The sequence below is a fragment of the Ceratotherium simum genome, chromosome 1 (genome assembly GCF_057802395.1).
Source record: "Ceratotherium simum simum isolate JZ-2026a chromosome 1, ASM5780239v1, whole genome shotgun sequence".
Classification (NCBI taxonomy): domain Eukaryota; kingdom Metazoa; phylum Chordata; class Mammalia; order Perissodactyla; family Rhinocerotidae; genus Ceratotherium; species Ceratotherium simum.
Window position 1 is genome coordinate 103,917,714 of NC_141900.1, and position 13,485 is coordinate 103,931,198.

The 13,485-nt window shown below is 45.5% G+C and overlaps 2 protein-coding genes across 2 annotated transcripts; both read left to right on the forward strand.

Annotated features, from left to right (window-relative positions):
* Positions 1-609: 609 nt before the first annotated feature.
* Positions 610-3,586, forward strand: GIMAP2 (GTPase, IMAP family member 2). Its single transcript, XM_087436180.1, has 3 exons — positions 610-698; positions 1,649-1,684; positions 2,302-3,586. Exons 2-3 carry the CDS (start codon positions 1,657-1,659, stop codon positions 3,231-3,233), a joined length of 960 nt encoding a protein of 319 aa, XP_087292306.1. The 5' UTR covers positions 610-698; positions 1,649-1,656; the 3' UTR covers positions 3,234-3,586.
* Positions 3,587-7,108: 3,522 nt separating this feature from the next.
* GIMAP1 (GTPase, IMAP family member 1) lies at positions 7,109-12,838 on the forward strand. Its single transcript, XM_014787644.2, is given in 7 exon segments — positions 7,109-7,211; positions 9,505-9,553; positions 10,549-10,845; positions 10,848-10,936; positions 10,938-11,052; positions 11,055-11,141; positions 11,144-12,838. Coding segments are annotated over 6 exon segments (933 nt in total). The 5' UTR covers positions 7,109-7,211; positions 9,505-9,510; the 3' UTR covers positions 11,446-12,838.
* Positions 12,839-13,485: the final 647 nt, after the last annotated feature.

Consider the following 13,485-nt stretch of genomic DNA (forward strand, 5'->3'; position numbering starts at 1 on the left):
GGTCACTGCCACCAGCATGAGTGAGGTTAGCCTTCTCAGGGGGGCCCTTGCATCTAGGCAAACTTGTAATCGTGAGGACACAGCTGGATGAGAAGTAATCAAACCTACCGCTTCCCTGCCTTTCTCTCCTGTCCACTTGAAATCATTCAAACTAGTTTTTCACCATTAACAAGAAAAGACAGGCGGTCCACATGATAGGAAATAACTACTGATTACATTAACCCATTTTTAGGGGCTGGCTGGTGGCACAAGCAGTTAAGTGCACGCGCTCCCCCGAGTTGGCCAGGGGTTTGCAGGTTCAGATCCAGGGCGCACACACACGCACTCCTTGTCAAGCCATGCTGTGGCGGCGTCGCATATAAAGTGGAGGAAGATGGGCACGGATGTTAGCTCAGGGCCAGTCTTCCTCAGCAAAAAGAGGAGGATTGGCAGTTGTTAGCTCAGGGCTGATCTTCCTCACAAAAAAAAAAATAGCTACATTTTCCCATTTTAATTGTTTATTTTGTGTATGTGGCATAAGTGAGAATTTCAGACACAGGCACATGGTGCAGCTCTTTTGCGGGAGGAAGCTCAGCGGAGATTACAGAGAGGAAGAAGACAGACTGGGGTTTTTGTTTTATTTTCTTTTTCTCTTCAAGCTGAGCCGGCAAGTCACAGGTTTGAACCGGGAGCCATCTGTTTCTTTGGCCAGTAAATAGGTAAGCCCACATTCATGAGAAGTTCTGCAGTGTTGATTTCTAGTTCCCAGGCTTTCTTTGAAAATAAATGTTTAAGAGCAAATTTGCTCTGTTTTAAGGGAAACAATTTAGAGTGACTGCCTTTGGCTTAAGGGAAGCCAGTTCACAGGAACCGTGAACTTCATGTTGTTTAGTTTACACATTACTGGCAAAGAGAGTTTCCTTAGCAAAAAGCCAATGAAAAGTGCTAACTGGGAAGAATTTGGGTATTATCATGTGGTTGTCGGTTTTCTGTGCCTTGTCACTTTGGTATATGCTGCCGGATTGAAGCAAGAGAAAAAACTGTCTGATGAACAGTTCTTGCTGCTTCTCACTGCACAGGAAAGGGAACGAGTTCACAGGGCTCCTTCCTGGTGGCGGATGAGGAAGAAAGAAAATTCAAGTAATTGACAGATCAAATGAAGTGTATTTCAGGCTTAAAGGACAGTGTGCTTTTCCAGAGTCCTGCTCCTAATTCATTGAGTGTCTCTGCAAGGACCCAAATGAAGGCAGGGGGTTTGGAGAGAGCGGAGAAGTGAAAGGGAGGGAGCAAGTTGGGGAAAGGAGGCAAGAAGGAAGGAGGAGACGGAACCTCAGATGCAGGGAGGGTGACCTAGAGAGGAAGGGGAGAGAAGTAAGGGAGGCCCGTGAGAGGAAGGGAGGAGGGAAACAAGAGAAGAGGTGGGTGTGGAGATAAGAAGCAGGGGGCTTACAAACGAAACCCACTTCTCCACTCACCGGGGGACCCGGGGCAAGTGACTGGATTTCTCTGTAAACCGGGGATAGTAATTCTCCTTCCACCCACCTTGTCAGCTACGTGCAAACCAACGAAGCACGGTGGTGAAAGTGCTCTAGGAACACAAGGGCCTTTCATGATTCAAAACTAAAAAATAATTGTTTTTTCACTGGTCTGTGGTCTCTCTGTCCCTCAGGAGCAGCAATGGACAAACACGAATGCAGTCCCTCGGGTGAGAAAGTGACTTCCTGTGTGCCTATTTTTCCATATTCTCTGCCTATTGTACGTAAAAACCATGCTACCTCTCTAAGCAGAGGATAGGCCATCAGCTGTTTCTTCATTCAAGAAAGGAATTTTACACTGCTCACTCCAATATTTTCCTGGTCCAGCCAGTTCACTGGTGGTCATGACTGCACCTCTGCCCAACCAGGGTCAGAGGAGCCATCTCTGGCCTCAGAATAGAGTCAGGTTACTTAACCCACCTGGAGATGGAACCCACAGTCTTGGCCTCACATCTCTGATTTTCAGAAAATTTGTCTTTTAGAGGACCGGAACAGAGTGATTCAGGCAAGCCTTGCATGATGAGATATGTTTCTAAATCCATCTTGTCACCCACGTAAGTTTTCCTAGAATCCAGCATGGCAGTACTCTGCAGTCCTAGAGAAATCGAGATGTTTTAAAACCCATAATTAATTTATTTTGTTTGATAATGGAGTTAGCTTCTATTTCAAAAATACAACATATTGTGAAAGTATCGTTTCTCATAATATGAGAATAACTCCTTATCATTAAAAATATTCCATTGGCATGATCAGTAGAGTAATAACACAGTAAACTTCCTCTTAACAGGACCACGTGTGAAGAAGCAACATGCCAGAGGATCCCAGCTGAGGATCATTCTGGTGGGCAAAACAGGCACAGGAAAGAGTGCCACCGGGAACAGCATCCTGGGGAAACCAGCGTTTGAGTCGCGTCTGGGCGCCCAGACCTTGACTAAGACTTGCAGTGAGGGTCAGGGAAGCTGGGGCGAGAGGGAGATGGTCGTTATTGACACGCCAGATATGTTTTCTGGGAAGGACCACTCTGACTCCCTGTACAAAGAGGTACAGAGATGCTACTTGCTCTCTGCACCAGGACCCCACGTGCTGCTCCTGGTGACGCAGCTGGGCCGATTCACCACTCAGGACCAGCAGGCTTTGCAGAGGGTGAAGGAGATCTTTGGAGAGGATGCCATGAGACACACAATTGTCCTCTTCACGCACAAGGAGGACCTCGAGGGAGGCTCCTTGATGGATTACGTCCACGACTCAGACAACAAAGCCCTAAGCAAGCTGGTGGTGGCATGTGGGGGGCGAGTGTGTGCCTTTAATAACCGTGCTAAAGGGAGTGATCGGGACGGCCAAGTGAAGGAGCTAATGGACTTGATTGAGGACCTGGTGATGGAGAAAAGGGGTAATCACTATACCAACAGGCTGTACGGCCTAGTAACAGGGGGAGAATGTGGACCTGTGTGGTCAGAGGAAAGATTGAAGGATTTCAGAGAGAGTCTTATAAAGTACATGGAAGTTCAGAGACGTTACACAACCACGGCCAACGCAAATTGCCTAAAACGAGCCCTAATCAAAACACTAGTCTGCATTTTATTTTGTATTAAGTTGTTTGCCATATTGCTAATTCTGTTATTTTATGTATGGTACAGAATGTGCCACTTGTTTTATCGCTTACTTTTTACTATGTACAATTTGTTCCATAGCTTCCTGTTACTGTACTCCAAAAATTAATGATAATTTTCAGAAAGACCATTGGACTGGAATGCAAGATCCCTAGATTATAGTGACAGATCAGTAATTATTTATCCACTGTCATATGGTGGGGGAATCACGGGGCCTCCTCTGTAAAATGCAGTGCCTGACATCAGTAAATATGTGAGATTCTCTGAAGTGTTTATATCTTACCATCATTCTATTTATTAATGAACCAAATTATTTTAAAACTTACTATTTGTTTTGAAATAAAATAAAAAAATCTTTTGGAAGCTGCGTACATAAAATTCCTCTCATTTGCAAATCTGTAAAGCAAGTTTTATGTTCTTGGAAACTCCTTTTCTTCTTTATAATACTATTTCTACTGAATATAATAAAAATAACAATAAAATTTCTACTCAGTGTAATAAAATAACAATAAATAAGCTGAAAAGTTCTTGAGATCACTTATCTTTATTTCTGTTCTATGGTTTTATCCTCAGAAGGTGGTAAGTGGACACATGGCTCATTTACTCTATAACGGAACCAATTCAGGCCCAAGAACCACACACAGACACACCTACACATCAATGGTCTGTTTTATGTACATCTAATTCACTTAACACCAAAAGAGGCTCAGCCAGATTTGATTCCTGGCCCCAATCACATTAGGCAGTGAAACGCACATAGAGTCTTACACTTCAGACAAGATGGCGGACTGGATATTCTGAAGCATCACCCTGTTAAATGCAAATAGAAGCTGAATTTATCAAAATAAACAATCTTTATGATTGATGAGCGTACTAGAAAATAAGGAAAACTCCAAGGGTGAAGCAAACAATACACATAGAAAGAATGTGGAGCTAAAACTGGAGTTGCGAGCCGTGAGCAATAAGCAAACATGTAAGGCAGGGTTGACCAATAGACAAACACCCATATCAACCCTGAGATCAAGAAACTCAGCCCGGGGTTGTCAGCAAAGCTGGAGAGCTGATTCTGAGACTTCTCTGTTATGTTAGGACCTTCTCAGGGAACTAATATCACAAATTCCTTTTTTAACCAAATATGTAAGGCTGTTCTGATTTTTTATTTCTTCTTATGCTCATTTTGATTAAGTTATGCTTTTCAAGGAATTTTTCCGTTATATCAAAGTTGTTGAATTTATTTGCACAAACTCATAAAATCTTTTGATTATGCCTTTAATATGTACAGGAACTATAGTAATCTTTCCTCTTTGAATTCTAATATTGGTAATTCACGATTATTTCTTTTTGTTTGATCAGCTTGACTAGAGGTTTATCAACTTTATTAAACTTTACAAAAATCTAATTTTAATTTTCTCTATCATATTTTCTGTGTTCTATTGTATTGCATGTTCTTAATAATATTTTTTGCGGAGCAGAAGTTTATAATTTTAACGAAATGTAATTTATCAATTTTTTCTTTCATAGATCATGTTTTTGGTGTTGTATCTAAAAAGTCATCGCCAAACCCAAGATCACCTAGATTTTCTCCAATGTTATCTTTTAGGAGCTTTATAGTTTTGCCTTTAACATTGACATCTATGATTCATTTTTAGTTAATTTTTGTGAAAGTTTTTATTTTTTTTTGTGAGGAAGATCAGCCCTGAGCTAACATCCATGCCAATCCTCCTCTTTTTGCTGAGGAAGACTGGCCCTGAGCTAACATCTATTGCTGATCCTCCTCCTTTTTTTTTCCCTCCCCAAAGCCCCATTAGATAGTTCTATGTTATAGTTGCACATCCTGCTAGTTGCTGTATGTGGGATGCCACCTCAGCATGGCCAGACAAACGGTGCGTCGGTGTGCGCCCGGGATCTGAACCCAGGCCGCCAGTAGCAGAGCACACGCACTTAACTGCTAAGCTGGGGGGCCAGCCCCCTGTGAAAGTTTTAAAGTCTGTATCTAGATTCATTTTTTTTGCAGGTGGATGTCCAGCATCATGTTCTGGCACCATTTGTTGAAGAGACTATCCTTTCTCCATTGAATTATCTTTGCTCCTTGGTTAAAGATCAGTTACATATAATGTAACTACAGCTGTGCTTGGATTTAAGTCTGCCCTCTTGCTGCCGATTTCTATTTGCCTCATCTTTTCTTTGTTTCTCTTTTTTTCATTCTTTTGTATTAATTGAGTTTTTCAAAATTACTGCACTTTATCTCTTCTTTTGGCTTTTATTTTTTCAGTGGTTGCTCTAGGGACTAAAACATTTATCCTGAACTTAGTATTCTCTACCTTGAATTAAAATAGTGTGCCACTTCAAATAAAATATAAAAACATTACAAAATTTACTTTTATTTAGACCCTATCCTTCCTTTGTGATATTGTGATCATTTTCTTTACTTCTTCATATGTTAAAAAACTCACAATATGTTATGATTGTTTTGCTTTAGTCAATTTCATTTTTAAGAGACTAAACAATAATCAAAATAATAGTCTTTTCATATTTCCCACATATTTAAAATTTCCAGAAAGCTTTATTCTTTCCTGTTGACCCAAGTTTCTATCTGGTATCATCTCCCTTCAGCCTGAAGAATTTCTTTAACATTCCTGTAGTGTAAGCCTGGTAGGACAATCTCTCCCGTTCTCATTATCTTCAAATGTCTTTTTTTTATCTTCACTTTTGAAGGGTAGTTTTGCTGATTAAAGAAGTCTAGGTTGATCTTTTCTTTTTCTTCAGCAATTTAAGCACGTTCCAACGTTTTCTGCTTGCATTGTTTTTGATAAGAAAGTGGCTGTTGTTCTTATATTGTTCCCCTGTGGGTAATGTGTCTTTTATCCTCCTCTGGTTGATTTTAAATTTTTTTCTTTTTCTTTGGTTTTCTGTTGTTTGACTATAAAGTGCCTTGGTTTGTTTTTCTTTGTATTTCCTACTTAACACTGATTAAGATTTCTGGATTTATGAGTTGAAGCTTTTCATCAAATTTTAACATTTTTGGTCATTATATCCTCAACTATTTTTTTCTACCCAGTTCAGTCTTTTCTTCTCCTTCTTAGATTCTAATTACATTAGACTGCTTGATACTATCTCACTGATCACTAGTGCCATGTTCATTTATTTTGTTTCCTTTTTGTGCTTCAGTCTCAATAATTTCTCTTGACCTGTCTTCAAGTTAATAGATCCTTTCTTCAATGTCCAATGTGCTATTAGGCTCATCTAATTAAGTTTTTGTTTTTAATTTAAGATATTTTATTTTCTAGTTTCACATTTAGTTCTTCTTAGAATTTATATTTCTCTCATGAAATTCATCAACTCTTAACTCATTATATTTATTTTTCTATGAATTCTTTTTTTTTTTTTTTTTTTTTTTTTTTTTTTTTTAAAGATTTTATTTATTTTATTTTTTCCCTCCAAAGCCCCAGTAGATAGTTGTATGTCATAGCTGGACATCCCTCTAGTTGCTGCATGTGGGACTCGGCCTCAGGATGGACGGAGAAGTGGTGCCTCGATGCGCACCCGGGATCCGAACCCGGGCCACCAGCATTGCAGCGCGCGCACTTAACCACCAAGCCACAGGGCCGGCCAAAGATTTTATTTATTTTATTTTTTCCCCCCAAAGCCCCAGTTGATAGTTGTATGTCGTAGCTGCACATCCTTCTAGTTGCTGTATGCGGGACTCGGCCTCAGGATGAACGGAGAAGTGGTGCCTCGATGCGCACCCGGGATCCGAACCCGGGCCACCAGCATCGCAGCGCGCGCACTTAACCACCAAGCCACAGGGCCGGGTGAATTCTTTAACATCACATTCCAAAGCAGGGGGTGAGTTTCTCAGTGGAAACATCACATACCCAGGACCGCATTGGTGAATGTTTCTGTCTCTTTAAGTCACCACCACTGGGCCCTCCCTCCCTGAGCTGTCTGAGCTCTGAGGTCTGAGAGGAGTGAGACTTCCTCTTGTGCTGGGAGGAAACAGCCTGCGTACTCACCACCAAAGGAAAAGCAGTAGGTCAGGGGCTTCTCGGAGCCAGCCTCAGAGCCCGTCACCAACTCTGCAGGAAAGGTGAGCCCAAGGGAAAGGGACCCAGCTGGGGAGTAGGACCTGTGAGGAATTTGGTGCCTGTATGAGCTCGCTGAGGGAGCACCTACATTGTCCTAGGTACGAGGTGGGGAGCAGCACCTAGAAAGAGTAACATCATACTTCCAGGTTTTTAAGGATGTTCTGAGTTTCCAATAGAGTAAGTTCTGGAGAAGTGGGAAGCATCTTCTCCAGCTCTGGAGGGCACACAGTCTTACCAAATCCTCTCTCCTTCCCTACTCCCCTAATAAATAAGGAAGGTGTTTGCTAGAACTACTGCAGGGAACAAAACATACTTTAGAAGGCAGAAATACTCCCCAGATGCATATTGAGGAAAGCCAAAAAACATTTTTGAGGAAATATAAATGCATCTAAACTCAAACAAGTTGCAAAGTGAAATTCTGTATATATCTGACCTGAATCCTCCTAAAAACACTCCAATTTCCTGAGCACTGTCCACAATCGGGTCTTGCGGGAGATACCTAAGGTTATGAAGCTGGTCTTCAGACCCTTGCCCTCCGTGTGCCCACACATCTGCTCCCCAATCTAAGACTCCCAGGGCTCTGTGGGCTGCTGAGCCACCTCAATGTCTCATCTCATCTCATCAGTATAATGACGGATGAACTAGGATAGGGGATTCACAAACTCAGATCATGGACTGAATGCATTAGAATCAGTGGAGAGGGGGACTTATTTTTTAAAAGTACGGATATGTAAATCAAAATCTCTAAGAAACATTGATTTTAAAGAATCTCTAGATAATTCCAAAAGATAACAAGTTCAAGAAACACTGGACTAGATAAACAAACTCCAATCCCTTGGAGTTTTAAGATGATAGGATTCTACATGTTGTACATTCTTCAATAACAATACGCCTTTTTCACCCCCAGAGTTCAGCTCTTAAGAACTCTGGAAAAACTTTTCAAATCCCAATCCAAACTCCGTGGGAAGTTCTAAACCCTCTACTCAAGGGTTCTGTGAATTCCCTGTAGCACTTGCTCATTTCCGTTCTTGACAAGGACATCTTGCTTTAGCTAAATTCTTGTTCTTTGCTCTCATCTTGTGGCTGTTTCTTCATTTCTGCTCTGCTGTCAATTATGGGAGCTTGTTGATTTCTACACAAAATTATCACATGAGGCCCGTGGGGTGAACTTTGCTGAAGGCTTGGGCGGGGGGTGGCAGGGTATCTCCTGCAGAAACACGAGCACTTGGTTTGGGGCCAGGCAAACCTGTCATCTAGGTCCTTTGGCCAGAGACAAGTTCTTCAGCCAGCCTCTGCCTTTGCTTTCCCTTGTGTGGAGCCAGGAGGGAACACAGTCACCTGCAGTAACCAGGTGGATGACAGGAAGAGGCAGAATTTGAAAGGGATGGTGAAGCACAGACAGGACTCAGACAGACTGTGGGAGAGGGTGAAGGGTCATAGGAGGGAAAGCGGAAGGCAGGTTGGGAAAGGCCCTGAAGTCCCCTCTTTGTGGAGCAGCTGATTGAGTCGGGGGAGTGGTTGGAACTGAGGCTGGAGACGCAGACGGAGCAGAGACTGTGCACTTGTGATAGGGGAAACTTGCTCCTGGAATGTTACTGTACTAAATGACGGTTGAATTGGGTACCATCACTTTACTTCAAGAAGACACAGATTTGGGGCAAGAACACCAGGAGTTGGAAGGGAGCATCCCAGTCTCTCCAGCACACGGATCATATTTAGACAAATTTCGAGCCAAATTCTCTGGCTTTCTGGGAGCAGAGTCAGAGGCTCTCCAGGTCAGCTTCGCAGGTATCTCTGTTTTCCAATTTCCACAAACAAAATTCCAGTTTTCTTCTTGTTTGTTTCCCAGGCCAACCACACTAAGGTGCTTCCTTAAGTCACGGAGCAAATATTCTGGCCCTCAGGGTTTTCCAAAGTCTCCCCTGGCTGCTGAATCTCCTGGGAAAACTTAATATCTACAACTTACGTCACTGAAAAGGATTACCTGGGAAAATTAATATCTACAGCTTCCTCACTGACACAGAGTGAGTGTTATAGTCTCTGCTCTGCTTTTTGCACTTGGAGTCCCTGAAATGACAAAGCCAAGTTCTCACAGTCTCATGCCAGCCCCAGACCAGGCTCTTCCAACGTACTTCCCTAAATTCAGATGTTCAGGGGCAGGAGGGAACCAGGACTTTCTCACTGTGGTGTCACCAGCTCTTTGGACGCTGCCTGACACATTGTAGGTAGTTACACCTATTTGATGAATAAATCAATGAAAAATGAAACAACAAATGGTGTTTGGGACGCTTTCAGGTGAGCATGGGAGGAAGGAAGATGGCCAGAGACGAAGAAAATGCCTATGGTAAGAACACAGCTCGCATGGCGTTCCTGCCCACAGGGGTGAGCTCTGGGTAATGAGGGATGAGCTAACCCCAGACTGAACAGAGATAAGCGCCAGAGGTGCCCTGACACTGGGGCAAAATAGCAAGTGCCCTGAGATTTGCATTTTAGCCAGATCTCTGCCCCTGCCCTGCTGTGAGATATTAAGTTCTTTGACTAGGCTGTGCCTCCATTTCCCAAAGTGTAAAATGAGGATAATAAATCTACTCTGATCTCCATAGAGGAGGATGCAGAAGGGATCAGATCCCGGACTAGAGGGAACATGATTTACCAGGTAGAACGTCTTAGAGAACAGGATGGAAGGTTAAAACAGGTACCTTATTAGGCAGCAGTTTTAAGAGACAGGAGAGGAAGGAGGAGGGACAGAGGGAGGGAGGGAAGAAGAAAGATTATCTCAGCTCATCATCTCACAACCCTGTGAGAACCTACTATTTCCTTTTTTGCAGAACAGGTCTAGTTCTTAGATTAAGCAGCTTCCCTAGCGCACACACCTGGCAGATGGTGGGGCTGTAATTCAAACCCAGGTGTCTGGGACTCCGGACAGCCCTTCATTCCCAGGCCTACTGCCTTTCCTCATGAGATGGCATCTGGAGAGTATCACAGAGGCCACTGAGGTTGTCACCTGTGGAACAGCTCTGCACGGTGAGGATGACCGGAGATCAGGTCAGCTGCAGTCCACGTGGCCTGGATTTATAAAGGGCTATTCTCTAGAGAACACCACGGGGGCGTTGGGGAATCTCCAGGTGCAGGTGGTGATGCCAAAGGGGAAAGAAATAGATGGGCTAAGATCCCCCAGAGTCCAAAAATCTCCAACCAGATCTCCTCAGTAAAGGTTTGTTAGAAAAGCAAAGGTTGAAGGCACTATTGTTCTCCTTTGCACTAAAGGCATCCAGCAGATGCAGCTCAGCTGGCTAAGTTGCTTTAAGGTGTGCAGCTCACGAGTAATTGTCCGCACAGGTGCCGAAGACGCCGCAAGAGGCTCGCAGGAGCCCAGGCTGAGGCCCACCCTGGCCGGGAGGACAGGAGCCGGCAAGAGCGCCACGGGCAACAGCATCCTGGGCCAGAGGCGGTTCCTCTCCAGGCTCGGAGCCGCGTCCGTGACCAGAACCTGCGCCGTGGGCAGCCGGAGGTGGGCCGGGGGGCACGTGGAAGTCATCGACACCCCGGACCTGTTCGGCGCCGAAGACCCGGAGACAGAGCCGGGGTGCGGGGAGAGAGGCCGCTGCTACCTGCTCTCGGCCCCCGGGCCCCACGCCTGCTCCTGGTGACCCAGCTGGCCGCTTCACCGCCCAGGACCAGCAGGCGCGCGCGGCTGAGGGACATGTTCGGCGACGGCGTGATGGCGCCGCACGGTCGTGTTTCTTCACGCGAAGGAGGACCTGGCGGGGACTCGCTGCAGGACTACGCGGCGCTGCACCGACAACCGCGCGCTGCGGGAGCTGCTGGTCGAGTGCGGGGGCCGCGCTGCGCCGACAACCGCGCCACCGGGCGGGGAGCGGAGGCCCAGGTGGCCGAGCTGATGGCGCTGGTGGAGCGGCTGGTCGGGGCCCACCGGGCGCCTACACGAACGACGTGTACCGCCTGGCGCAGGCGCTGGGCGGCGCGCGCCCCGAGGAGCGGCTCCGCAGGGTGGCGGAGACCGTGGCCGCCCGCCTGCAGAGGCGGCGGGGGCGCGGGCTGCTGGCCGCGCTGTGGGAGTGGAGGAGGGCGCCCTGGAGCCGGGCCAGGCTGGGCGTGGCCGCCCTGCTGGTGGCCCTGGGCCTGCTCTACCTGCTGCTCTCCAGGTTCTGGCAGGACGCCGCGACAGACAGTGCAGTTCTTAAAAATGCGGTAACTTGGCGGGAAAGGAACTGATAGGTTGGAGCCGAAGAGGGAACTTACGACCTCATTCCAAAGGAATCCTACAGTTTCAGACACAGAGTTTTAATGACACAGAAAACTTTGAACACTGCATCAATTTTGCAAAAGTTCAAAGTTCACTTTTTAAGTTTTCAAGTTGCACTTTTGACTCATGTACATAGTTTTAAAATAAATTTGTCTAACTTTAAAATGTCCTTTAAAAGTTTTAGTAGTCTTTCCTCTCTTGAAAAATAGTGAAATAACCGGTAGTTTTTAGTAGAAAATGGATTATGGCAAAAAGAAAACAACGACTTTTGAGCATTTTAAAAAATTTAGACACTATCTTAATGCGGTAGGGCTACTATAAAAGAAACTGGGTGGCTTATAAACAACAGAAAATTTTTCCCCACAGTTCTGGAGTTGGAAGTCCAAGATCAGGATGCCAGCCTGATGAGGTTCTGGTGAGAGCCCTCTTTGGGGCTGCAGACTGCTGGCTTCTCGCCGTGTCCTCACATGATGAAGGGATGAGCCAGCTCTTGGGGCCTCTTTTTTAAGAGCACAAGTCTCAATCATAAGGGATCTGCCCTCATGTCCTAGTCGCCTCCCAAACCCCCACCTCCTAATACCATCCTCCTGCGCATGCGGTTTTCAACCTATAAATGTTGCCGGGACACAAACATTCAAGACCGTAGCAGACGTTGACCCTCCTTAATACTTTTCTAGCTCTCATACATGGATAGATATGTCCCTTTATGATCCTTGTAGGTTTTTATTTATCATCAATGAACACACGTCAGGGTCATACATGTTAATGTTTACTTCTGTTACATCAGTTTATTTACTAGTACAATGATTTACTACCCAAAAGAAAAACGTAATTATACTGAAAATAACACAGTTTCCAATTTTCTAGCACTTGGTATGGTTCATGTCTTTCCAAAGTGAAGTAGTATTTTGGGTAACGTCTTCAATGTAGTTATCTCTCTGGATCTTTATGCAAAAAAAAAAAAAATCGAGCCTCACTCTTATAATGCAGATGAGAGGGAGAGGCAGGTGCATCTGCAGAAAGCCGCAGAGCACCGGAGGTTAGGCTGGAGTGGGTGTACTATTGGGTTTTATAGGGGATGAGCCAGCCCACGAAAGTTCTTGAATGCTGCATCATTAGAAAACCAGAGCCATCTTTAGGTTGTGTAATCACAGGATAGGATCTCCATATTTCTATTTCAGAATGTGACAGAACACTTTTTAAAAAGTCCTTTTCTTTTCTAGTCAGGAGGTGTGGGTGCGGGAAGAGGGATTACTCGCTGGTGCCCAAGGCTCGGGCGTGAGCAAGGAAGGGAGCTGTGTGCAGGCGCCCTAGGGCCATCCCAGCTCCATGTGAAGGAGGGGCCCACACGAATGCGCTTCGGTGCCGCGGGTTAGGGGCCCAGCGGGGCCCGGGGCGGGGCGCGGGGCGCGGGGCGGGGACCGGGGTGCTCCGGGTGGGCTGCCGTCAGGGGGCCTGCGGGCCTGGTGGCCGTTGCAGTGAGTTAGGCTCTGTGAATCATTGCTGGAAAAAAGTCCATTATTAATCCCCGCCTTTAGCGTCCTCAGCAGTCCTGCTGGGCTCCCGCAGGGGCTCTGAGCCAGGGAGGGGTTCCTTCGACGACCCGAGGGGCAGCAGGGAGAGGCTGGAGTTGGAGGGATGGCCCGTGTCCCCAGCTTAGCCATCCAAGGCGAGCTGTGGGCCAAGTCTTTGCTTCCCAGGGGGGCTGATTTTAACCTGTCGTTCTTTCAATTTTTCATTGTCTCACATACATGTGTCCACACATGCCCTTGCATTTTTGTCATTACTTATTGTTTCTGTCTTGTTTGTAAATGGAAATGTGACTTTAAAATAAATATAAGTATTCTGATTTTCAAATTCTCATATGGACCGTAGCATATAGAAATGTATACCTGGATCAAAGGAGGGCTGGACATCGTGGGTAAAGCGCCCTGCTTGGGGCATCGCAAGGGACGTGGTAAGGGGAGTAATGGAGAGAGCAGGAGATGCACCAGACGGCCTGAAGCGCT